Below are 26,623 nucleotides of genomic sequence, written 5' to 3'. Positions count from 1 at the left end.
AGAGCATTGAGAAGCGGGTGCGCTGGCTGCTGGTGTGTGTGTGTGTGAGTGTGTGTGTGTGTGTGTGTGTCGAGATTGTTGTGGACGATAGCTCCCTGCTCTTGCACAGCGAAAACATATTGGTTCCCAAGCCACGATAACCTCAGGTCCCGAGCTACGCCCACCCCCATTCCCAAAGTCCATGCCGCCACCGCCAGTACCGACATACAGACACGCACACACACACACACACACCACATAAGCATGCACACTTTGCTGGCCCATTCTGCTGCAGAGAGGAGAGATGCTATCTAACAGTGCCTTCCAGCATTCCACTAGTGATTATCTATTCAGTTTCACAGGCAGATTTGAATTAGTCATGTATTTTCCCTTCAGTGTGGGCATCTCTCGCCGTCCCTCTCTCTCTCTATCTCTCCATCTATCTAGTATATCTCTCTTTCTGTTTATCTCTATTTATCTCTGTTTCTCGTGCACACTGGGAATTCCTCAGTCTCCAGTGCATGAGCTCCACTTGGAAAGAAACTTTAGAGGTCAGGCCTTTTCCATGTGAGTAGATACTGTGCTTAAAAACACCAACTATATTATATTATACTTAACATAGCGGTAACTTTATTGAAAAAAAAATCATTCTAATTTCAGACATTTAGAAGCTACCTAGACGTTCTTTATTGTTATCTATTTAAGATTCAGAATATTTAATATATATATAAAATATTTATATATTATATATATATAGATGGATAGAGTTCTTTAGTGAAGCTCGGTTTCACCGCGACAAATACAGTATATTATTAACAGTGAGTTACGAATCAAAAGAAGAATCCTCTATTTTACCTTTGTCAGCGACACACTGTAAATAGTGTACAAAGAACAGATCATATATTTGGATATTGGTATTTTGCGTTGGAGACGAATGTTGTTTCAGTTCTAGCGTGCGGTAGACTTCGGTACCAGGTTAAATGCATGCTTGTGGCATCCAATATTTTTGCATGAGACTTAAGACGCTTAACAGATTGTTCATTTTCAATTCACTTCAAATGGTTTTTTTTGTTACAACCCCCCCCCCCCCCCCCCCCACACACACACACACACACACACACAGACAGCACCTAACCGCCCATTTATGAACCCGTAGCGTCTCACTGAAGGGAGCTCTTTTCTCTGTCCACCCGTCTCCTGCTCGCTGTGCATCACAGGCTGTAGCTTCTTCTTCTTCTTCTTTTCATTTATTTCACGTAGAGCCCAACGTCTTTCCTCCAGCCCAATCAAACACCGAACCGTAGACGGGCGGTCCTAAAGGCACTGATGTAATGGGTCATTTAAACTGTAACCTTACAATGAATGTGTATTACTCCAAATCTTAATTTCTATTCTTTGACTCCGGCCAACTCTGTCATGGCTCAGAATTTGTTCTTTGGATTCCATTAACTGCTGAGGCAAAAACGGGTATCATTTTTCTACGACGCCAGTGAACCAAATAGGAGTTTGCCGATGATCATGGGAGTGTATAGATTTGAAGTCAAGCTGAAGAGTTGAATAAATGTGAAAACTCAAGGGTGAGTTAAAAATAAACATAATCCCAAACACACACGCACACACACGCACACGCACACACACGCACACACACACACGACTTGCATACCATGCTCTTGTTTCTACTTGAGAAATGACTCTTTACAGTTCAGTAACTTGACAGTACAAATTAATTCCTCACTCGTATTCAGTGAATGTAGTATTAAATCGTACCATCTTGGCCGCCTCCTGGAAGGATGTACATATCGCTTTCATTTTCTCACGTCGTCCTGACCTTGTGCCGAGAGCTGAGAGGACAGCGTCCTCTGCAGCTGATGGTTGTCTCGTCACACAAGCGCGACAGCCAAGTTGGCAGCCCGTCAGTCGGAGGCTGCTCAGATTTAAAATGGATCCTTCTATTCCAGGGTGTGCACGAGTCGTTCGCTCGCGTTTAACGGGGATCCTTGCAGTTAGTCACACAGTCCTGTGTTGTTTCAGAATAGTCAGGGTACAACAGAGTCTTTAATGAGCCATATGTTGATGTGGTGTTCACTGACGGCAAGGGTAACAGAAGACAGACACACCCCACTTCTGTAATCTAGTCATTGTATATTACCATCTAGTTTGAGGTATGGATTGTTTTGCCTATCGCAGAAACGTTTACTCACAGTATCCTTTGTCTCACCATATGCAAACATTTGTCATTTTCTTTCTTGCTGGCCTTTTGAGTTTTATTATTGGTTGTAGAAATGGGGAGGGGGGGCTAAACCTGAAAAAATAATGGCTATTCAATCCAGAAACTGTGAATGGGAGAGTGGGCGATGTCAGCTGTATGTACATTCTATGTTTTGATGTAATCAGAAGCACTGGGAATATGTTGTACTTTGCTGTAAAATAAATCAATCAATACATCCACATCTGATATAGCTGTCCTTTTGTCGAAAATAAAACCTCTACAGAGCCTGCATACGGAGGCGTCGATGTGTGTGTGTGTGAGTGGAGAGCATTGTGCTGGGGGTTTCCTGTTGTGTGACATCATTTCCTGGTTGTGGGTCCTATTCCTGGCTGTGACTCATTTACTCCTGATGAGGTCACACAAACACGAAACAATGAGATGATGATAACATGATGATGTGAGGATGATGAAATGTCATGACTTATTTCTATAAGTCACGAGACTTATAGAAATAAACTGCTCCAGTCGGCCTCATTGAATATAACCTCATACCTCTACTTACCGATGATGCAAGATTTGTTTTGTTGTTTTAATCTTAAGCACTGGTGTGATACAGATAATATCACTGTGTGTGTTTCTAGTAGTGTCTTGCTGATCTAAGAATAAATATTCATTTTGTTGAAATAAAGGTTCTGACACGAGCCATAAACCGTGTAACTGCAGTCCCTGGTGGTCACCCTCGGTACTGCATGTCCCAAGGACAGGATGGACTTCCCAACGTGGAGCCCATGCCGATGGTCAAGATTCTGTTTCATACTCTTTTATAAGTTTTGTTAAGTTGAAATTGAATTTATTCTTAACATTTTAATTGTAATTTTGTTTTTACAAACTTGCATCTTAATGGATAAATATAAACAATATATTGTACTGGGACCTCTAAATGACCCAGAGTTGAATTTCTGAGGTTGTTACTGACAGTAATTCTGCCCAAAAAATAAAATGAAAATAGAAATCAATATCAATCAATGCCTGTGCAGCTAAGAAGTGTGTGTGTGTGTGTGTGGGGGGGGGGGGGGGGGCACGGGCCACCCGTCTGGTCCACAGTGGGCCTCATGTAAGTTCAGAGGTATCGTGCTTCAGGTACTTCCCCAGGATCAGAGGAAGGTCCAAACCGTCGATGGCTGGTTCCTTATCACCGAGAGGGAGGATTCTCCTTATTGCTAGTCGAGTCTGTGACATCAGTGTTTTTGGCCCATCTGGAGAGCACAAACAAACAAACAAACAGATGGATGAACATGACCACGCTGAGACGGGCTTCACTCCAGGCTAACCCGCCCGGTAATCGCTCTCACCTCTCTGCCTGAGCAGCAGAACCAGAGCTGCGTTCTGCTTCGTCATCTTGTCGATGATCAGGGTAGGTAGATAGACGTCTGCTCCGAAGTCTATGAGAAGCTGGATGAACTCCACCCCACAGCCGTAGCGCAGACACGCCTCCAGGACCGTCTTCGGCTGTTTGATCCTGGCCAGCATCTTCTCGTCTGTGCAGTTGTAGTCGGGGTTGGCCCCGTGGAGCAGGAGCAGCTTAAAGCAGTCCAAGTGTCCGTACACAGCTGAGATGTGCAGGGCCCCTCTGCATGCTGCGGTACCGGAGGCCCACTCTGGGCCTTTGGGTCTGACGTCCAACTCGGCCCCAAACCTCAGCAGCTGTCGGAGGATGTCTACGTCGCCCTCGAGGGCGGCGGTCAGCACCGGGGAGCAGCTGTTGTACTGGCTGCCGTTAGGATCGGCTCCGGCCTTCAGCAGGGCGGACACGCAGTCCAGATGTTTCCCGCTGACAGCTGTGAATAGGGGCGTCTGGGCCTTCACATCCAGGCAGTCGATCTGGACTCAAACACAGAACGGCGACACGGTGGAGCAGGAGACGACGCGTTCCTGAGACGGTGGGATTTCATTGATCCGAACGCTTGAGTGGCTTTTTTTAAATCATTACAGCTGTTTCCTTTTCATGCAAACACAATGCGAACATTTTCACACCTCTCAAATTGAATTAGTGAATTCTCCATCTACACACAAAGAAAATGAAAATGTATTTATCTCCTTTAAGCTCTGTTTAATTTCTCCACCATTATTTTTTATTCGATTTTTAGTGTGCAGCACTGCCTTCAGCCTCTGGACACAACGTCCATCACACAGTTTGAAGGAAAGAAAACCAAAAATAAAAGGCTGAAGGGTGCAAAAGTTTCCATCACGAGGAGGTAGAACGCAGAGCTGGGTGCAGCATAGGACACTTATACCCCCCCCACCCATCTCACCTCTGCACCGTGCTCCAACAGCAACTCCAAGCACTTCAGGTGTCCCAGAGCAGCAGCGGTGCGTAGCGGGGTCACCGGGACCCCCCAGCCGCTCCGAGCGTTGATTGAACTCCTGTAGCTCTCGTAAGACAGAAGCTCAGAGAGAAGCGTCACATTGCCACTGCTAACGGCAGCGTTCAAGGCCTGACACTGCTCCGTCTCCTCCTCCTTAGGCTGCAGCAGGGAGAACATCTTAGAAATGTCCATCAAACTCATGTTGACAGCTTGGCCTAGAACCATAATGCACCTCTGGGCTGCTGACGGTCAAAGCTGGTCCATCTACAAAGACATAAAAGGCAGCGATCACAATGAGCTGAAGCTAAATAACAAAGTGGATATTGAAATATTCGTGGCATTAAAGCCATACACCTTTCCTTCTTTATACCTCGCTCATTGTACTCCACACAATTACTGATTCATCAATAAGTAACGTTAGTTACGAACCAACCAAAGCTTTTACCTGATCCAGATAGTTCCTGTAAATGTTCCCTAAAGCATCAGAGGAGAAGGTAAACCGCTGAAGGAAAGAAATGTCCTCCAACGAGTGTGTGACACTTCCACAGGAGCTGCAATTTGTGAAATGTGCAGTATAGTGTGTGTGTGTGTGTGTGTGTGATGTGAGGGGTTAGAGCTCATTTCTGGGGGGGTGGGGGGGGCTAATTTTAGGCCACAGATGGGCCTGGCCAAACTTCCATTCTTGGAGGGTCCAGGCTCAGGTTTATAAATAGAAAGGTGGTACAAGTGGGACACTCAGCTGGTCACGGTGATGTGATGTGAAATGGAGCCATCGTTTCACCTCAGCTTGGAGGACGGGTGTGTGTGTGGGGGGGGCAGAGACCTCAGTGGTGTCGCTGCAGGAGATTATAGAGACAAGTAAACCCAAGACCAAAGCAGTTATAGTCTGCTGCATGTGCACGTCTCCCGTTGCCCTCGTTCACGCCAGGTAAGCCATTCTCTTTTCAAGTGTCGACTGTCAGAAGCTTCAGAGGACCGGCGAGTCAGCTGTCCCTCGGGCAAGGCCGTCCACGTCGTCACGCTGACTCGCGCTTAGAGGTCAGGATTCCACAGATGAGACAAGAGTCCAGATTCCAGGCATTGTGCGGCTAGCTTAGGACATTGTCTTTCTCAAATCGGGCATGCAGAACTGGAATGCTTGCATGTGGATAGATGAAGGGCAACTTTCATGAATCCAAAAGTTACAAAATGTTTGTTTATTATTGTTGATCAGGATCATCGGTGTGTACAGCACAGATTGTTTTATACTGCTCACAGGATTTTTGTTAAATAGTGCAATAATAATAATAACTCTGAAAAGCACTCGGAGAGCGCAGACCTCCGCCAAGCAGCTCATCCGGGTTTTCAGAACATTGTCGCATTACACTTCACAGTAGATCATCAAGCTTGCGTGACACAACCGAATAAGTTATTCATCGGGTCGCGGGGGGGCAGCAGCCCAAGCAAGGAAGCCCAGACTTCCCTCTCCCCGGCCACTTCTTTCAGCTCTTCCCGGGGGGGGGGGGGGGGGGCGGGATCCCGAGGCGTGTCCTGGGTCTTCCCCGTGGTCGCCTCCCGGTGGGACGTGCCCTGAAAACCTCCCCAGGGAGGCGTCCAGGAGGCATCCTGAATAGATGCCACCTCTTCTGGCTCCTCTCAACGCGGAGCAGCAGCGGCTCTATTATCATATAGCAAATGATTAAAATGTCATTTTAATCTGTTGTTTGTTTATTCCAGTTTGTAATAACTTTATTTAACAACAGTTTAATATAGCAGACATTACAAGTGTTTTTACTGCCATCTCTAAATGAGTCACATCCCTGAATGACAATTATTGCCAACGCCTCGATCTCAGTTCTTTTTTGGAGACTCTTCTTTAGCTGCTGCAGATCTCTGTGTTGAATGAAATCAACTTGTTGGAAGAGCCTAAAAACATTTCACCGCTCATCCAAGAGGCTTCTTCACCACTGACTTTACGCAACACAGAGATCTACTGCCTGCAGACATTTTGCTGCTGCAAATATGACGCATATGTAAAGGCACCAGATTTCTGGCAGTGTTCCTGAGGAATCTTATCCCATTCCTCTTGAGAAAAAGGGTTTCAGTTCTGGAATATTCTTGGGTTTCAATCATTTGCCTGTGGGAACTATGTACACACAGTTGGCCTGTGGGAACTGTGGAATGTAGAACGAATGTGTCGTCCAACTGAAGAAGTGAATGGGAGTCGTGCGTTGTCGTGCCCTTATTGACCACCAGGTGGCGGTAGTGACGCGCCGACAGCAAGAAACGTAGCCATGGTGAATATTAAAAGAAGAGGGTGATGAAAACACATCTCGCTCATGGAGAGATTTTAAATGGACTCTTTTCTTTGAATCCAAATCGTTTACTTCACTTCAACGCACCTCACCGGGACGATTCGTGCACGTTAGCGTCAGTTGTAGCCTCTCGGCCACACTGACGTGAGATTCAACCAAAAACACGCTTCTGCAAAAAAGGAGGAGGAGGAGGAAGCGCTAAGCGGCTCGAGTCACCAGGAGAGGGACAAGGTGGAGCCGGGGACGAGGGGGGGGGGGGGGACACCGAGGTCCAGCGTGTCCCCGCTCGGATCGTCTCAATGCTGAAGCTCAAGACCTTCAACATGAGCCGCGTCAGCAGACGCGCTCGGTCATCACCGAAAGAAGCGCCTTGCTCCTCTCTGTTTATCTATCAGGGCGGGCTGCAGGGGAGGCGCGCCACGGTCCCGTGCGTGTGCGCGCGCGCGTGAGCAGGAACCGGCTTCTCTGGCCTTGAAAGGTTTTATCAGGAGGAAAGAGACACAACTTGCGGATCCGAGCAGCGGCGGCCAGACCAAACAGACCCGGGAGCTGTGGAGGGACGGACGCCTGCAAATCAATCAATACGGGGACGCGGCACTGTTCAATACGGGGGCAATCGGGGAGTCTTATTTCCTGCAAGTGTCTGCAGCTGACTGAGCAGCAATGTACTTTACACATCTGGATAATTAGCATGAAACATTGAACTAAATGTCATATTTTTATTACATATTTTATGCGTCCACTTCTACGTAGTCAAACTTAGAATCCTAACAGCAGCCACCGTTTCATCTCCGGTTGTAGATCAATGACATAATATTCTGACGGGAGTCATGACGACTTTTATCTTTACGTATTTCATTGCAGGGATCATTTCTGCTGATTGTTCACACCATTAATAGGCGTGCGCGCGCATCGGGGGAGTTTGTGCAAGATCTCCCGAAGCCCTTCAACGACGCCCCTGGCTGGATTTGGGAAGAACATGTGCGGGTCACAGCAACCTGGAGTTCCCATAGCAACAGCTAAGGAACTCAAGTTGCCCTGGCAACAGATGAAATGAGGGGTTACCCTGACAAAAACGCTACAGGAACTCATTTAGCAAGGCCTCGCTGTCCTTTTTCAGACAGATAGCTGCAGACATGATGGCCGCAGTATTAACGCAGTGTTGAGCTCGGAGTCAAACATATTCCTGCCTCTTTATTTTTACACGCCGGATGAACCCAGTAAACAGCGGAGCATGTGGTGATGATGATGATATCTCTGGTTGTTCCCGGTGTAAGAAAGGACAAGCTAACGAGGTCTACAAAACAGACATTTATTTTATTAAAGTCAAACACAGAACTATTTAGAACACGAGTCTGGGGTTGTTGGTTTCTTTTTGCTCCAGTTTGTGGTCACATAAACACCGAAACAAAATGTTTAACCTCATAATTAAACCTATTGGACTTTAATATTGGCACAACAGACGGCTATGGAAGCGTGCATGCATTAAAATAATTAAATACTATACCTAAAGTAAGAAATCATAATATGGAAGCAATTCTTTTGACATGTTACACGGTGAGGAGCTAGTGAACCTACTAGTTACATATAACCACACCCAAAGCACGACTAAAACGGTGACATCACCAGACCCTCCGTCGACGAGGGGGCTAAGATGACCTGTTTACGCGAGGACGGTTTCTGGAAGCTGCCCAGCAGCACGGCTCTTGTTATTTCCGCTGCAGACTTGGACGGAGACGGCTGATCTCGGATCAGCTCAGCGGACGCTGACGGAGGACGGCCTACTCGTCTGGCTTCCTCTTGGGCTTCTTTGGGTTGCGAGAGCGGCTCTTGGCCTTGCACAGTGGGCAGATGGGAGCGTTGCGATGGATCTGCTGGTGACAGGACAGGCAGGCCTGCAGAGAGGAGAACGGTGGTGTGATATCTGTGGATCTGAGCTTAACCTGGGCTCCTTTCCCCCCGGGTGTTCCGACAACGACGTGTCATTATTCCGGAGCGAGCTGCAACGTGCACCTTAGCTAGCGTGCTCTAGGAGCTCGGTGACAATATCTGCTTTGTTCTCGTGTCAAACCGTCTGCAGACTATTCAGATCCTTCCTGCTACGTTCGGTCGGTGGCGGCGCTACCTTCATGGGCGGAGGCTGCTGCCGGAAGGTGGCCGTCTGCCGTGCGTCCTGCTTCCTGGACACCTGAAGCTGCTGAGCCGCGGCCGCGGCCGCAGCGAGGGATTCTGGGATGGTGGGCTCATGCGGCTCCTTCTGCCACTCTGCCTTCTGCTTCTCGAAGTAGCTGTTCAAAGCAAATAGAAATCCGGTCTAGCTGCTTTTCTTATTTACAAGTCATGGGTCATGTCACGGCTGACTTTATTCCATCTCCGCTGAATATTCAGGAGGTGTGAAGTTACGCAACCAAATGTTCTAGACTTAAATGAGAAAATATTAAGGTCATATGTACACGTCCTAAAAATACAGTCAGTGTGAGAGTGTTTATCTAGATTAAAGTGTGTGGGCAGGGGAGGCTGGGAAAAAAAAGAGATTTGTCCTTGGACTTCGAGGCTGGCTGGCTCATTTTCAAAAGTGAAATAGTGATATCTCATTTCGTTATGCTCTTTGACTTCTCTCGAAATAGTTGTGCGATACAGTAGAACAAATTTACAGTTCTTCTTGACGGCTGAAACCTGTTCTGAAACTACTGCTCAGATTATCTCATCATTGAGCACAGAACCTGCGGCGGAGTGAGCCACAAATGCCCTTCAAAATAAAACGCCGCTCTCAAAAAGCATGGCTTCTTTTGTCAAGACTGATTATTTCCACCAAAGTCAAATGAAAAATAGTGTTGAAGAGACGTTTCGGCTTTCCCGAGGCCATGTTACATTTTCAAACACGCCGACGTAAGGCCTCAAATAAATGTAACGGGTCCTGGGGTGGCCCAAGCCCCATTCTTTCACAATGTTACGGAAATCAATTCAACAGTTTTTCAGTGTTTTCCTGCTGATAATACAAACAACCGGTAAATGGATAAAAGGGTGACATCATTGCCTCCTGAAAAATAGTTTTAAGAAATTCATGTTCCTCATTCGTATTAGCATTTAGGTTTTTTGGCCCAACTGTAAGTGTAAAAATGTTACTGTACTGTAATACTTTCAACACCATATATTGTCAATATTTTAAGATCTGCGTCAAAATAGGATGAAAATCTACAGTCATTCAAACAACGGTCTGCCTGAACCAATGACCTCCCAACTTGAGAATTCAAGTTGTGTGATCAATTATTGAATAATAATAAATAATCCTTACACTCTCTCATGTTCCCGTCATCCCTAAACGGTCCTATCCACAACGCATCCTGAAATAAGAACAAATCGCTAGCCTCCTCTTCCTCTCAGGTTTCCTTGCTGATGTTTTTCTGTTGCTGCTGTATTAGCCTTCATTGTTTGGATCTAGAATCTTTCATATTTCAGGATTTTTTTCATTTTATTTGGAAGGCAAACAATGCCTAGATGAGATCCCCATAGGTTCCAGAGCACATCATAGTCTGATCTGATCCACAATGTCTAAAGGTATCTAACTCATCTAACACCGTGTGATAAAAAGCATCTGAAGAAGACCTCCATCAGGAAAACATCGCTTTTCTCCAATCACAGGACCAAAAACATGATTCGAAATTCCAGGAGCAGGTTTTGGTTTGAAAGAGTCCTAATAAAATGATAATGGCGCCGTTGTTCTCGGCTGCAGCGACATAATGGGGAACGTGCTCCGTCCTCTCGGGGTGATGCCTGCGTTTTGAGTTTCAATACCTGTGTAAATAATTCCAGTTCTTGTCTGAATGCCTGGAAGACCGCATTCCATTTCTGTGACCAAAAACTAAAATCTCCCAAAACACGTCTGTACGACACAGACTCTGTCACTCTAGTTTTCATACAAGTTAATATTTAAAAGACATTTCCTGACGCAGAGTGATCATTTTTATGCTCCCCCCCCCCACTACAAATAAAATGAATCTAACACCCCACAGGCCTGTGAGGTGAGAGATAATTCTCTGCGAAGTTGCTCCATCACACTTTGTAAAACAATTATAGTGGCTGTTTCTGTTTGGTAAAATTACTCTAAAATTACTTGGCTGGCAGCAATATGTGCAAGTGATAGTTTTAACATCTTCTCATGACACCATCATAATTCTTTCTCTGTGTCTGTTTAAAAAAAAAGAAAAGAAAAAGAAAAAAGTTATATCTTGTCAGCAAACTGCCGGAGAAGTGAAGAGCCTCAACTTTCAAAGAATCTCAAGGAGAGGGAATATTACTCCTCGTGTGACAAAGCGGTCAGCGAGGACACAGGCTCAACAGCCATAGCTATCGGACAATTAGCAGAAACCCAACTCCACAGAAGACCCCAGATAAACGGTGATGTTCTCCGCACTGAAAAACATTTGACCACTGACAGTAAGCTAGTCACCAGCCACAACAAAAGCCCGTCCCGACGGACATCCGTCCTGTGTTTGAAGCCGGAAGGTCCAGCCTCCAGCAGCATCGTGTCAGATCTGCTCCACGGCGAGCCATCCAGTCTCAGCGTTGAGCACAGAACATCATTATCACTGCAGCATCTAATGACTCGGTTAACCAACAGTCCGACTAACGTTTGCTACCCTTTTATCCCCAGTGGTCTCTGCTCGTCCAGATGCTGCAGCTCTGACTATAGAACTGATCTTCTGTTGCCAAACACATCTGGAGCGAACAGCATTTGGTTCGTTGTTCTGCATCTCGCCTTGGCTCAGCTCAACGCCGTCGGAACGTCGCGTAACGCATGACGTGACCCAGAGGGAAGGGAACTTCCTTTCACCCCGGAATGCTGAGAAAAGCCGCTCTGAGATCCTGATCGCTAACTCCAGGGTGGCTGCGCTAACACTAACACTGCTAAACCAGCCAGTAAAAGACCTCCATGTCATAACGTGCACCACTCCTCACCATTAAGCACAAATGTCAGGGCGACTATTGTTTGTGATTCGACATGTTATAGTGCGCGAAAAGCATTTATAAAATGTAAAGCAGCCGCATTTCATCGGCGCCCAGGCCTGCTTGGTTCGTCCCATTCACAGGCCTCCTCTGTAAAACATTCTCTTGCCACGGGCATCGATCATATCCCACCGAGAGCCGTCCCAGCGTGAACGCTGTCACAGCAGCTGATCGGCAAGTTCAAATTCTCTTTTCTTTTTTTTTTTTACGCATTTCCTTAAACTATTGCTCAATTTCTCAAAAGTCAGATTTGTAAACCGCTAACCGCTTTGCCAAAAGTTCCCAGCTCTCTTGCGAAATGAAATGCAGCGTGTCGAATCGTGCGCTCTTGTGATTCCTTCCTCCAGAATGTCATGCGGCCAACTAATTATGTGACACTTAGCGGTGATATAACGGAGACATCAGAGCTACGCTAAACAAACTCCACAGCCTTTCTCTGCATACTAACGATCTCACAGTCATCCTCGACAGTACACTACACTTCAGCCCATATCGGTAATACCACCCACGCCTGTCCCTTACACCTAACACCACTGCCACTCTCATTATCACTCTGATCACATCCCATATTGATTACTGCAACCCTATCCAGTCTGGTCTTCCTCCATAAACCACAGCTGGTTCAGGAATCGGCTTCCTGTTAAATTCCGTATCAATTCCAAGATTCTCCTTCTTGCTTTCGAGACTCTTCACAATCTGGCACCTCCGCATGTCTCCCATCTTCTTCACACCCGCTCGCCAACTCAGATTGTCCTACTTCATCATCATCATCATCATCATCGCCGTGCCTCCTGCCAGCTTGACCACCAGGGTGGCGCATTTGGCCATGCTGCCCCTCTGGAACATAAGGCACCTGTAATACTGACTCTCTGAACACGCCTTTCAAGATTACCCAACAATCAATCATTTCTATTGTTATCACACAGAGATATCACAACTCAAACTCCAGATCTCTAAACCTGCAGCCTGATTCCACTGTTTTCACTCAGACAGATTAATTGTAACAAATCACATCATCTTTTTAGCACTTGTTTTTTTGCTAACAACTTACATTACTCATTAGTCTTACCCATTTCTCACCTATTGAATCTTAAGTGGCAGCAGTGTTAGAAGAAAGAAGAAGGGGGGGGGGGGGGGGGAGTAATATTCCCATTTAAATGTTCTCAATAATTCTGCAGCAACAAGTGTTCATGTCGGAAGCTGAGTTGAGACTGGTCAGATGCGGCTGTATCCTCTTCCAATTGGTTTTCCACGTATATCTGGAGTCATGGCTGCATGTTTCAAGGGAAATTAAATTTTATAATCTAATCTAATCGAAATCAAAAGAATTTGGCCTGAGCAGAAATCCTTAAGTCTTATCAAATCACCAGTTTCACCGGCGTGGCCGAAGGTATTCTGTTTATACACAGCTCTGGCTGCTGCTGAATCACGCTGCTCCTTCCCATTGTAGCCGTTTGTTGTGTTTCTGCAGCCTCTCCGTATCTGAATGTGGATCACAGACTCGGGGAAACCAAAGCCAATTAATGGCCTGTGAGAAACGAACCCTCTGGCTACACGCACGTTACTGGGCTGATATGACGCACTTCCGGGTTTTTTAGCGTTGATGTGACACGAAGCTGATTTTCTCACACAGACTCGTCTTTTCAAATCTGACTTGCATCACTTTCGTGTGATGTCATAGATCCTGTGTGTATGCAGATGAATGAGAACAGTCAGACTAAAGTTCATGTGTATTCCGGCACCGGCTGTGTGGCAACGCGCAACAACGCAGATCATCATCAGTTTGTATTCACGACCAAGTGACTAAATACAATATTTCTTGCATACATTTCATAAAAGTGTGTCCATTTTGGTTTGAATACTGCATGTTGATGGTGATACGGCGGCAGAGGCTGCTGCAAAATCCCATCAACGTGCAACGCCTGCTCACAGAGGCACTGACGTTACAGCTGAATGCAGACCATTGTAATTATCAGTGTGATCGGAGACAGAAGTTGGAACGGAACAGCGAGGCTTGTTACATTAGGTTAGCCAAGCAGCTAATAGCTACACACTGTGACTTGTGACCACATGTCCCCCCGCTTTGTTCCGTTGCACCCAGCAGGCGGAACGGTGTTCTAGGCTAAAGGAGCACGTGACCCCAGGACTGTGATGGGACGGGATGGGGGGGGGGGGGTGTTCCACTGTGTTTACTTCATTAACACGTGGTGCTCGTCTGTAGTTACGGTTCAAACAAAGAAACACTGGTATGCTCCGTCCACACCACAAAAAGCCTCTCTTCTGCTCTGACAGGAGAACCGATTGATTTGGTGATTGACGTTCAGCAGCTGAGGAGCGAGACCCACGTGGAATCAGGTTTGGCCTTTTAATGATCCTTATTTTATAGGTGAAAACTACAAATATGATGTGCTACATTCTGTGTTGTGCAGGTGTTGTGGTCACCTGCTTAGTGATAAAATTATCGGAATTAAAAAAAATACCGTTCATCATATCTTTCGGTAACAAGTTACTGAAAAGAGATTCTTAACGGATCCTCAAAAATGTTTTTTTGTGTTCTGGTCTGCATGCGTGTCGATAATTGGCCTTAAGATCCCAAAGACGGAACATCTGTGTGAACGAGTTTCATTGGACCTTCCTTTTCCATGCATTTTCTTTTTACCTCCACCATGCAGGTCCATAAAAACAAAGTACAGGAAAAAAACTCAGAATCATGGGGTGGATACACAAATTATTCTTCACTTTTAACGAGAGAACCCCCCCCCCCCCCCCCCCCCAGATCGTGAGCGCAGCGGTGGTCGAGCGAGCCAGTAAGCGGAAGAAGAGAGGGAGTGGCATGAGCAACAACAAAGCAGTGAAAACAGGGAGTTTAAAAGTTGCTTTCTAATCGTTTCATGGTGTTTAAAATATAAAGCACAAATAAAATGCCGAGAGCTCCCCACAACACGGCGGGAAGGTGCATTACTGCCAAGCAAGCGTTCAAGCAGCCACAGCAAACTCACACACACACCTGCAGCTCTTTATGTACAGCCTAAATGAGGAGTGAGAGAGAGAGAGAGCGAGCAAGAGAGATGCGAGAAGGCCTGCATTCATAAGAAGCATGTTATGAAGCTTTGAGGCCATCTTGTTTTTTTGAATAGGATGATCCACTCCTCATTTTCCACAAGAGATGACCGATTCCCTCGTTTTAAATTATCTGCAACATATTCTAGCAAAAGAGAGTAATCTCTGCCAAGGCAGTTCAGTTTCCACTTTTTGTCGCTGCTCCCAAACCCAATAGACCCACGACAGCTTTGACTCACTGATCACAAAGACGTTTTACAACTAATTAATGGCTGGTCAATTCCTCGGGTCATACCCAAACTCTCAAAATAAACATCACTGAATACAGTCCGGTTAGACAATCCACCGCCAGAACAAAACAAAAAATACCACCTGATGGAAGAGACGGCGATAAGAAAATACAGGACACACAGGATCCCCACGGATACCGCCTCACAAGCGATAATCGAGAGGGGACGTAGAATCCTCAGCTACACACAAAGTATTTTGACACAATTGTAATACGCTTGCTGATGTGTTTATCTGAGAAGAGTGGGCGACTGGCGCTAGCAGCGGCATGTGCTAAAGTTTGCGTGTATCCGTTTAAGTGCGTATACTGACTCGAGGGAGAGCTTCTCCTCTTCTTCGTTCAGGTTAGGGAGTCTGTGAAGACCCAAAGTCATCCTGAGGGCGTCGACGTGCTCCTTCAGGGGCTTGTATTCATCGTGCAGGCGACGAGTTGTCTCTAGAAGTTTATTCAGGTCGTTCTCTGACTGCTTGATGGTGCTCTCCATCTGAGGAGAGAGGATCGGGGATTTCAGCGATACGTTCGGAATAGCCTCGGCAAGAGCTAGCTACGGTTGCGCCTTAAAAACTTATTGCTAAATCGCACTCACCTGAAACTTCAGTCACACTTCCACTAACAAGGAAGACTACAATTCCCACTCACCACATTGATATCGGCATGGATGAGGCGCAGCTCCTCGACATGTGCCATTTTCTCCTGTAGAAGCAGATCCATCTCCTGTTTATACTCTTTCAGATGCTTCTCTTCAGACTCCAGAGCCTCAAACTCAACCTTAAGACGAGATTTTATCTTCTGCATCTGGACAGTCTTGTTCCTACGGCCGGTGTTAAAGGGCACACAAAGGCATGATCTCAAATGCTAATAAACTGAGTTACTAGCATCTCTATGAAAAACCACAGAGAGGCTTATTCAAAACTCTGCTGCTCCACTTTCAACAAGAGCCAAATTGAGAAAGCATATCGAACCAGTTTTAGATGCTTTGCATCTAAAAAGCACCTTGAGGTCCTCCTCCTTATATATTAAACTGAATATAAAACTCTTGTATATTGCTAAATACTTTCCTCACTATGAGCCTTCTAGAAAACTGGGATCTTCCCTTGCTGGTCCCCAGAAACAGAAAATTAGGGAAGGATCAGTCAGTCCACTTAATACTTTGAAAAAGAAAAAAACAAGAAGCAGCTTGAAACTTACGTTTTGCACAAGTAGCAGAGACATTCCAGAGACAGGTCTGAAGCTCATTTGAGTTTTGCACCATCCTTCTAGACTGCTGCTAATTTTGAAAAATATAATTGTACTTAATTTGATGTTAAATATTAACTTTTAAAATATTTTTTCTGCATTTTATTCTCACTTGTTTCATCTTATTTTTATTCCTATTAATAATAATATTTTTACGCTCATGTATATTTTCTTTTTCTGTCTTTTAAAGCACTTGGCAAACATCTTTCTTTGTTACGCCGCTCTACATTTCTACTTTTCCAAACGCTACGGTACAGCATATGTATATTATTAATAATAATATTAATAGTAGTGAAAGATCACATCATTTACCTTTCAGGCATTGCTTTAAATTTGAAAGGAATTAAACAGAATAAACTACAACATTGAATAAACGTATTAAAAACACGAGCTAATATTTATATATACCGTATGCCTGTGTTCTATGCCAGTAGTTCTGGTGTTAATGACAGGCCGATACGCTTGTTAGCTCGGTAGCTAGCTTACCACTGAAACATTAGCAGTGCACATCTGGCTTTCAGTTGACTCACATCTGGAGTGTAGACGCATGAATGGGCCCAACACGCTCTTATGTATACAGCTTCTTTTTTTTTTATCCATGTCTCAGAATGTTTCCACTGCTAGACTTCTCGAATCTCTAAATACAAACATCTATTGGAGGCAGGCTTCGCTGCAGACTGGCTAATATTAGCTAGCTCAGTAACAAAAGGAAGCCGAGTGGCAGGCTAACATTAGCTAACGGATGCGTCAAGCGTCTGACAAGCAGCGTTACGTTAATCCAGACCAAGTCTTACCGTATTTCCAGAATGTTTTCTAGTTTGCACATTATTTCTTGTTCGTCCGCCATGGCTTGGCAGCAGCCTCGTCGTCAGTCGTCCAGCTCGGGTCTTGTAGAGAGAGCTGCGGCGTCTCCCTGTTAATAAAAACACACACACACACACACACACACACACACACACACACACACACAATAGCCGGTGTGAGCGCGCTCACCAGCGCGCGCGACAAAGGGTAACAACGGCGCGAGCCCTTCGCCACACAGCAGGTGTTTGAAGTCAAGGACCCGCCTCCCTTTGAACCCGCTTTGCACCGCGATGGAAAAAACAACCCAGTATTAAATGCAGAAACAAAGAAACGCCTCACCGCATACTAGTACAAGAAACAAATAAACAACTCACCGCATACTAGTACAAGAAACAAGTAAACAATGAACATAAAAATGAACTAATGAGTTCTTTTTTTCTTTTTCTGCTTTTTAGTTAACATGTCAGGATGAATATATAAACAGAACAGATCAAATAGCAGGAAATAGAAGTGCATGTGGAAGAAAGACTATATTAGAAAATATAATTATATTATTCTACCAAAATTACTTGTAGATCTACTCGTAGTATACAATGGGATAGACTGGTCAACTGTAATATGTAAATTCTGACCGCTGCTAAATGACTGAGCAGCATCTTAATGTTCTATCTTGAGGTGGAGATAACTGGAATTATCTCGACTCGTCTGATATTACCCATATAGTATGATTTCAAAGATTTTTAACCTTGAATTTGTTCACGAGTGAAAAACTTAGCAGTTTTCAAACAAGACGTGATGTAGCTCTAGTAACCACCACAAACACAATATGACTGGTACCCTTATAAATCAAACACACCATCCATCTATCCATCGAACACAATACTTCATCAAAACCCAAATCAGTGCATGCAAAAGCACGCTTCAAATAAAGTGGAAGGATTATCAGATTACAGTTCATTAATGTGATGCTGCTTTCACTGCTGCTGTTGCAAGAGCTTCCGTTGGCTCATGTCCCTCTATAAATAGGTTTGGGAGACAATGGTCCCATCTAGATATTCAATAAATGCTACACAGGTCAGACATAATTCATTTAAGAGGATTCACAGAAATAGAGGCCGCCCTTCTGAAACACATGGGCCCCAGGCTGCCATTGGATTACCCAGGAAAGACTTGGGAGCAATACAATGGTCCATTCTCATTCAGTGTAATCCTTGGAGGTATTGCAAGAAGTTTCATATGACTCTGCAGCAAAAAGGCTACTACATGCACCTCGGTGAAGACGTGCTTCAGACTCACAAACTCCAAATGTCAACTGTAAGTAGCAATCAGCCATTCTTTTATGTCTTTTTTTCCAAACAATATTGTTCATATGAAGTGAATCGTGTGAATGGCAGTGATTCTGGATGTTTGATAGAGATGACTGGACCTGGTCAGAAATGTAAAGGCTACAATAGGCAGTACTCTGTAGAAAGGTGCTGTCATATTTTTGAAATTTGTCTGCCTGGGTTTTTATTGTTGTTGTTGCCAGTTGTCATATTTAAATACTACCAAAAACTTCTACTGTAATTATTTATTATTAATATTATAGTTCTTAAGCAAAGCCTGCCTTGCTTTGTCTGGGAAATCTTAGGAATGGAAAATGTTTTCCCCCCTGCTTTACTTTACTGTTGGAATCAGACAGTTCCATCCTCTGCAGAATTGTGCACAGTACATGCAGGATGAAACCTAATGAGTGTTATACATGGAGAAATGCCTTTGTTCTCAGTTAAGTCTAAAATACAGGCCTAATTTTGTGATTGTAGTCCCCACCAACCTTCTGTGATTGGATGCTCCTGGTTGAACAGAAGAATGTAAGGAATACTCTTTTTGGTCATTTTGCTGTAAAAGAACCAACAAATATTTTTTGGCAAAAAAAAAAAAATCAAACAGAAACTGTACAGCTCATTTTGAGTTGCCTCTCATGCTCCTTGATGCTGACTCAGATGAATGGCCAATGGGGAGCTGTTCCTCCTGCGTCTTAGTGCCGGTGTTTTCTCTGACAGATAAATGTCCGAGTTACGACCATGGACGCTGAGCTGGAATTTGCCATCCTGCCCAGCACGACCGGCAAACAGCTTTTTGACCAGGTACACTCATGCATTATGATCAAAGAGGAGCTCTAACAGGCAGACTTGTGATCATGTTGTTTGCTGATATCTTCAGATAGTGAAGACTATTGGGCTGAGGGAGATGTGGTTCTTTGGCCTCCAGTACCAGGACAGCAAAGGCTTCTCAACCTGGCTTAAACTAAACAAGAGGGTGAGGAGAATATTTGAATATGTGACTTGATTGCCCAGACTGCTATATTTTAATTATGCTATCACCATGACTATGGTTTTGATACCGTTGTATTATCATATGCCTTTATTCTGGAATACTTTTTCTACGGGGTGGTGATCCCAGGTGACAGGTCAGGATGTGAAGAGAGACAACCCTTTTTTGATTAAGTTCAGGGCCAAGTTTTACCCTGAGGATGTCGCCGATGAATTGATCCAGGAGGCGACGCAACGCCTCTTCTTTCTGCAGGTTGGAGATGGAACACACATGAGTCAAGTTCCATGTTTGAATTCCTATTTGAATTCCATTTTCTGAAGTATTAAGAATTCATCTAATCTTTATAGGCCCTTTTCTGCATTTCAGGTTAAAGAAAGTATGCTCAGCGATGACATATACTGCCCACCTGAGACTGCGGTCCTCTTAGCCTCGTATGCAATCCAGGTCAAGCATGGGGACTACAAGAAAGACTATCACGCACCGGGATACCTCACAAGAGAGAAGCTGCTGCCACAGAGGTATTGAATCCTGGTGCTAATGCTAACCAGATCTTAAGTTAGTTTTCGCTTTAATTCTTCTGAAATCTAACTGGTGCATCCTCCTCACTAATAAAAAACCAGGGTGCTGGAGCAGCATAAGCTGAATAAGAATCAGTGGGAGGAAAGAATCCAAGTGTGGCATCAAGAACACAAGGGAATGCTGAGGTAGTGCAGGATTTTTCAAACATGTCATTGAGGCATTTTTTTTTTATGGGTGTTTTGGAGTAAATTACTTTTCTGATCGTTACAGAGAAGATGCCATGGTGGAATACCTGAAGATAGCCCAGGATCTAGAGATGTATGGGGTGAACTACTTTAACATCAAGAACAAGAAAGGCTCAGAGCTGTGGCTGGGAGTAGATGCCCTGGGGCTGAATATCTATGACAAGAAGGACAGGCGGGTCACCATCCTTAAACTGACTCCTATAAACCTGTTGTTATTCGCCGTGTGCTTACTTCCCCTGAATCTGTACGCTCATTGTCGCAGACTCCTGTATTCCTATAGCAACATAAAATGGTACATTAGTTCACTCGGCAGTTGACCAACCAATTTTGCACATAATATGTCAAGTACTTCAATATGTCAAAAATCATGGTCTCCAGTAGATTAATCCTATTCACTTTGATCCCCTGACTTTATGTCTCTTATCAGAGACCAAGGTTGGAATTTTAGCTTTTTAGATAGTGTTTTCATGGCCCCCCCAGGGGATGAATGCCAATAGATTTGTTGTTCCATTGACTTCTAGTGCCACGAACGTGTCGATTTTTCACTGATGCAGTGAATTATTATGATTCCCATGATGAATCCCAACCTCCAGACTTTTCCTCTGGGTCTACATTTAAGCTGACACCGGAATGAATTTTGGTTCAGATGATAACATTGATTCCCTTCAGTTGTAATGACTGATGATTCCTTAGCAATCCCCTCCTGCCATGATGAGCAGGAAAGCCTTTACCCCTTCAGCACGAGAATGTGAAAACAGCCTGCTGCACAGGGAAGGTAACAAAAAAATAAAATACAAATCAAGGTAATAAAATAACTTATTTTCTCTTTATTGGAGATTAAATTTGAGAGTCAATGGCAACGGAAAAGATTCTATATGGAACATTTAGTCTTACCTCAGTTAATATGCTTTGAGGTAATTTTCAAACTTAGAACTCACAGGGCACAAACCACCATGTCGCTTTGCTTTAATTCCTTTTAGTGACAAAATAACCCAATGATCCTTATTTATTTTAATATATTATACTATATATTAACGATGCTATTACTTGAGTTTGCAAATTCACCATTATGATTCAACATGTCAATATTTTTACAGAATGACCCCGAAAATTGGCTTCCCCTGGAGCGAGATCAGAAATATTTCCTTCAACGACAAAAAGTTTGTCATCAAACCAATCGACAAGAAATCTCCGGTACGCCATTACTGCTAACGATCGTCAATCATTCATCTGCAGCGTTTGTATTGAACACATCATCATGATGGAATATTAAAGGGGATTTTAATCATTTGGAAAGGAAGTTGTCATCTTTGGTGACTGAAGTCAGACTAGCCTTTAGTGAAGCTGGACGGTGAGATTAGTTAGTTTAAACTAGTCTATAGACGTTTGAGTCTGGAAATAAGTAGCTGCTCTTTTTTAGAGTTTACTACGTCACAGTCATAATCTCAGCATTAGCACTTTTATTTTTAAATATTTTCACAACTAAAGTACATTAAAGACCCTACAAGCGCTTGGAAGGTTCACAGAGGCTCACTGTGGCTACGAGATACAATGAGAGAACCCCACAAGTAGTTTAATGAGAGTAGCTGCTTTCACAAACAAGAATCTTGCCTCTGAAAGAACATTTTCCATGAGTTTAGAAATCCTTTTTTGTCTTTAAAACCAAATCATTTTTGTTCTCATTTGAACCCAGGCTTGTCTTTTAACTTTAAAACAGATGAGACGCTGACGGTGTGCTGTAAATAAATCAATCTGCTTCCAATCTCTGTTTGAGGACTTTGTCTTCTACGTCCCTCGTCTTCGCATCAACAAACGCATCCTGGCCCTGTGCATGGGGAATCATGACCTCTACATGCGCAGACGTAAACCTGACACCATCGAGGTGCAGCAGATGAAGGCCCAGGCCAAGGAGGAGAAGAGCAAGAGGCAGATGGAGAAGTAAGGAGGGAGGAATGGGATGTAGCTTACTTTGTCAACTTTACCGTGTGTTCTCTCTGCATTAAGAAAGAACTGTCAGGAGATATGTCCTTTTTTTAGACGTTATGAACAATTCTCTTGTCAGGGCTCTGCTCGAGAGTGAGAAAAAAAAGCGAGAAAATGCTGAGAAGGAAACAGAGAAGATTGCTCGTGAGACCATGGAGCTGATGGAGAGACTGAGACAGATTGAAGAGCAGACAAAGAGAGCTCAAGATGGTCTGATATCTTCCTGAATACAAATGTTTCACAACTTGAGTTTTTTTTTTTTTTTTTCCCCTTTCTGTTAAAGAACATTCATGCAACACCTGAGTAACATGAACTGTTTGTGCTTTCATGGTCACAACAAAGCATATGCTATCTGGATTTGTGTGTGTGTGTGTGTGTGTATATATATATATATATACATATATATATAGGTATTGACTGTGTTTCACATATGTGCCTGTCTTTCAGAGCTGGAGGAGCAGACTCGCAGGGCTCTCGAGTTAGAAAAGGAAAGGACAATTGCCCAGGAGGAGGCTGAGCGCCTGGACAAGGAGCGCAGAGCTGCAGTGGAGGCTAAAGCAACCCTGCTGTACCAATCGGAAACCCAGATCAAGAACCAGGAAAGCCTGGTACTCACAATAGTAGATTAAAATGAATAGCTGTAATTATAAGGTGGATTTTCTTCTGGCTGGCAAATAAAAAAAAATCATTTAAAGTCACAGTTCAACAATGTGATGTATTAAAACTTAATAAGCTATATTTGTATATATTATTTAGCCTTATAATATATTTTAATGATCATGTTTTCAGCTACAAATGACCACATAGATGATTTGAGATGCACAAAATCTCTCCGATGCACGAGTTCCCCCACAGACAGAGCGCAACGACCTCAGATAAAGAGTATTCTTAACTCTCTTCATGTGTGTGTGTGTGTGTGTGTGTACGCGCATGCATAGGCCACTGAGCTGGCAGAGCTTACTGCTAAGATCTCACAGCTGGAGGATGCCAAGAAGAGAAAGGACGAGGAAGCACAGAGATGGCAGAAAAGGGTGAGAATTGATGAATGAGCAAACCGGAGAGAGATAAAAGATGACTCAAACATGAGCAGAGAATGATGTCTGACACTGCGAGGCATTAGATCTCAGGTATAACAGAAGCGATGCTGAAGCCGCCAATAAGAACTGTAAGAACTAGACTTTAATTTTGCAATTCACCGCATTGTCACATGTGACAAATCCCAACCCTGTGGGGCTGTATTTGTTTAAAGTAAACTATTACGATACATTAAATATATTCAAATTTGACACAAAATGTACCTAAATTGTTTGCATGCAAACTGCACAACTTTGACTTTTTACATGTTGTTTCCACTTCAGTCGACAATACTGCTGTGCTACTATATATATATATATGGGAAAAGGACAATGGTACTTTAATCATGTCACCAAAGATCCTCCAATTATATTTCATAGACAAATTAAACAGTTTAGGTACCTTCATTTATTGCAGAGCAGTAGCATGACTTTTATTCTTTCTTGCATTCTTCAAATCCCAGTATATCACATTCCAGGCATGTAAATAAATCTAATTATAGCCGCGTCAATATCCAAAGAAAGCACTTCACTGCAAGTCATGTGTCTTGACAGGCTGTTGTGGTAGAAGCTGATTTGGAGCGAACCAAAGAGGAGCTGAAGACTAAACTCATGGGTGTCCAAATCCAGGATTCAGTTCACCCTCACATAATCGAGCACGACGAGACGGATGAGAGCAGCGCAGAGGCGAGCGCTGAGCTGACTGTTCCCGGCATGGTCCGAGACCGGAGCGAGGAGGAAAGGGTCACGGAGGCCCAGAAGAATGAGAGGCTGCAGAAGAACCTCAAGGTAGGGTTCAGGGATTTAAGGACATGTCCTGCTTTGTGGATGTGCGGATATTCTATTACTTAGCTTTAGGTCAGATGTCATCAGAAGAGCAGTCCTGGGGCTTTTAGATAGAAATTGCCTTCAGTGGTCCAATTTAGCTGTTCTGGCTTCAGAGAATTACTGGAAGTTTGGGATCGCTTGAGCTAAATGCTGAGATCAGTGCGTCATCTGTCTGCATCCACTCTGACATCCCATATAATAATAACTCCAACAAAGCAAGACTGCATAAAAAAATCAGTGTCCGACTTCCTCCATCAAATAACACAATTTTTTTTAGCCGTCCTCATTTCAAATAAATATCTGAACAACCTCTGGATGAAATCTTTTAAAGGTATACAGTCTATGCACATCTCACATACTTCACAGGTTTCTTCATGCTGCATATTTAACCTGAGGCGATATAAATGTCATTCTGAAAGTAATCTGCAAGGATAGAGGTAAGGGTCTGCTCTCATCAGTACCAACTAGGTCATCACAGTATTGGGAGCATCTCTTCTGTCCTTGGATATACATTTTCTAATTTTACAGGTATCCGTTGTCACCAGAGGACAAATCCTGATGACTTCGGTCGTCATTTCATTTTTCTTTTATTTCCACCAGCAGGTCTCGTAGATTCCACTTTTGAACCCTCTGAGGTACCAAATTTTGTAAATTGTTTCATAGTGAATTTTAAACGTTGGCATCACGTTGCCACAGGGATGACATTTGCTCTTGAGTGACATATCTTGATAAATATTAGATTTGTGTATAGAAGTTTGCTATTGACATTACCCAGTCTTGTTTCAACTGCAGAATTCAACCTTTTTATACTTTTATTTTTAGATTGGCTGTTTCATTGAGACTATATTAGTCTCGATAAGAGTGAAGCATGTCTCGGGGTAGCACACTCAGTCGTGGTTGAGCTTATAATCTGTGGTTTGAATCCTATTTTTCATTGTGGTTGTGCAGTTTAAGAATTTTCAAAGATTTTTTAAGTGCTTTGGCACTTTCATTGTGTCGTCTGTTGACATATGGAGGTTTTGTCTCAGCGCCAAACACGGCAGCTTAATTGCCACCAAAAAATTGTATTTCACTAAGAACTAAGTGCACTCTACATAATAAAACACTGTTCAAGGTACATTATTATTCTGTTGGTGTCACTCAAATTGCAAATCTCACCCAGAGTATCCAGCCCCATTACATCTGAAATAAAATTGGTCTCCATCTCACAACCAAAACTAGAAATGATGCCGCATGCAGGACACAACAAAAAAAGTGGAGTGTCTGCAAATGGGGATTTTGTGGAGTACAGGGATTGAGGAGAGTGGAGGGGCGAGCTGAGAGAAGTGAGTTTTCTGAATAGACTGAAGGAAAGAGAATTCCATTCACCATCTGCTTGTGTTCTCTTTCAGTTCCTGAGCACTGAGCTGGCTGGAGCTGTAGACGAGAGCAGAAAGACCCCCAATGACCTGATCCACGCGGAGAATGTGAAGGCAGGCCGCGACAAATACAAGACCTTACGTCAGATTCGGCAGGGCAACACAAAACAACGCATTGATGAATTTGAGTCCATGTGAGAGATTGGGGGGGGGGGCAGTCAGACGGAAGACACGATAACAATAGGTGGTGAAATCAGGCACGCAGAGAGTTCTTAGTAGTGTAGGAGCAGATGATTGCTCAGATAATAAATGAAATCCTTACTTTAATATATATATATAATTAAACTATGTTCACTGGAATGAGTCAACTTCCATCCTTACTGAAGGAGCATCCGTTTGAACGCTGACAAAGGCGTGCAACGTTATCTGAGACACGTGTCATTGCCCCGGGTGTGTTAAACCCTCTATTATTTGCCCCAGAAATGAAACAACACACTGACACCAGTGTGGTGTTTGTGCATCCACCCCCAGATTCATTTGAAAGCGTCACCTTCAGTGTGCAAAAAGAGGAAAACTGTTTTTGAGAAAAAAAAAAAAAAACAACCCCAAAAAAAAACAGATGAACTGCAATGAAAAATCAAAGCTAATTATCAACTTCAAAGTCGATGTTTGTCTATCCAATATATATAAATAAACTGAATTTAAAAATAATAATGCATTTCTACCTCTTCTAATCCTGTGAAACAACAACCCGGAAACCAGAAATGCAAAAGAAAATGAATAAGCAATGAGTGCAAATCTTTTTTCCAGACTGTATTACTTTATAAAAGACGTTAAAGCAACGCGTTGGATTTTGATTCTTCCTCTGCAGCCTGTGTAACTTCACCCTTCTGTTGTTCCTCGTCAATAAACTGATGACAAATGACTCCACTCTTTTGAAAAGCCGTTTAAAATACTTTTTGTTGTTGTTGTTGTTGTTGTTGTTTTTTTAAAAATAAAAAAATTCGCAAGGGATGCAAAATATTCCGTTTTGCCTTTCTGACGTGCGCGATTGTTGAAG

General features: G+C 43.7%; 3 protein-coding genes across 3 annotated transcripts; 1 reads left to right on the top strand and 2 right to left on the bottom strand.

The window, feature by feature from the left end:
- Positions 1-1,748: 1,748 nt before the first annotated feature.
- Positions 1,749-5,117, bottom strand: asb12b (ankyrin repeat and SOCS box-containing 12b). The gene is made up of 4 exons (XM_068740359.1): positions 5,000-5,117; positions 4,501-4,818; positions 3,541-4,069; positions 1,749-3,444 (listed from the first exon to the last, which is right to left on the bottom strand). The coding sequence occupies exons 2-4, from the start codon at positions 4,777-4,779 to the stop codon at positions 3,299-3,301; spliced, it is 954 nt and encodes a 317-aa protein (XP_068596460.1). The 5' UTR covers positions 4,780-4,818; positions 5,000-5,117; the 3' UTR covers positions 1,749-3,298.
- A 3,035-nt stretch (positions 5,118-8,152) lies between these two features.
- Positions 8,153-17,367, bottom strand: zc4h2 (zinc finger, C4H2 domain containing). The gene is made up of 5 exons (XM_068740461.1): positions 17,235-17,367; positions 15,844-16,015; positions 15,516-15,688; positions 8,974-9,136; positions 8,153-8,743 (listed from the first exon to the last, which is right to left on the bottom strand). Exons 1-5 carry the CDS (start codon positions 17,285-17,287, stop codon positions 8,630-8,632), a joined length of 675 nt encoding a protein of 224 aa, XP_068596562.1. The 5' UTR covers positions 17,288-17,367; the 3' UTR covers positions 8,153-8,629.
- Positions 17,368-18,480: 1,113 nt separating this feature from the next.
- On the top strand, positions 18,481-26,488 carry msnb (moesin b). The gene is made up of 14 exons (XM_068740306.1): positions 18,481-18,558; positions 19,287-19,370; positions 19,447-19,542; positions 19,687-19,809; positions 19,924-20,075; positions 20,178-20,261; positions 20,347-20,493; positions 21,419-21,515; positions 22,096-22,259; positions 22,384-22,514; positions 22,752-22,912; positions 23,243-23,335; positions 23,933-24,166; positions 25,597-26,488. The coding sequence occupies exons 1-14, from the start codon at positions 18,481-18,483 to the stop codon at positions 25,759-25,761; spliced, it is 1,809 nt and encodes a 602-aa protein (XP_068596407.1). The 3' UTR covers positions 25,762-26,488.
- Positions 26,489-26,623: the final 135 nt, after the last annotated feature.

Source organism: Brachionichthys hirsutus, chromosome 6, assembly GCF_040956055.1.
Source record: "Brachionichthys hirsutus isolate HB-005 chromosome 6, CSIRO-AGI_Bhir_v1, whole genome shotgun sequence".
NCBI classification, from domain to species: domain Eukaryota; kingdom Metazoa; phylum Chordata; class Actinopteri; order Lophiiformes; family Brachionichthyidae; genus Brachionichthys; species Brachionichthys hirsutus.
Note: the sequence above shows the minus strand (reverse complement) of the source record. Positions and strands in the feature narration are given on the sequence as shown.

Excerpts from the sequence above, each read along its gene's own strand:
- asb12b (XM_068740359.1), bottom strand. The coding sequence starts at position 4,779 with ATGGTTCTAGGCCAAGCTGTCAACATGAGTTTGATGGACATTTCTAAG. Across the intron at positions 4,070-4,500 it reads TGTTGGAGCACGGTGCAGAG|ATCGACTGCCTGGATGTGAA; the intron begins GTGAGATGGGTG and ends GTTTGAGTCCAG. Across the intron at positions 3,445-3,540 it reads TCTGCTGCTCAGGCAGAGAG|ATGGGCCAAAAACACTGATG; the intron begins GTGAGAGCGATT and ends TGTGCTCTCCAG.
- zc4h2 (XM_068740461.1), bottom strand. The coding sequence starts at position 17,287 with ATGGCGGACGAACAAGAAATAATGTGCAAACTAGAAAACATTCTGGAA. Across the intron at positions 16,016-17,234 it reads GAAAACATTCTGGAAATACG|GAACAAGACTGTCCAGATGC; the intron begins GTAAGACTTGGT and ends CACCGGCCGTAG. Across the intron at positions 15,689-15,843 it reads TCCATGCCGATATCAATGTG|ATGGAGAGCACCATCAAGCA; the intron begins GTGAGTGGGAAT and ends CTCTCTCCTCAG.
- msnb (XM_068740306.1), top strand. The coding sequence starts at position 18,481 with ATGACTCTGCAGCAAAAAGGCTACTACATGCACCTCGGTGAAGACGTG. Across the intron at positions 22,913-23,242 it reads TCAAGAACCAGGAAAGCCTG|GCCACTGAGCTGGCAGAGCT; the intron begins GTACTCACAATA and ends GCGCATGCATAG. Across the intron at positions 23,336-23,932 it reads CACAGAGATGGCAGAAAAGG|GCTGTTGTGGTAGAAGCTGA; the intron begins GTGAGAATTGAT and ends GTGTCTTGACAG.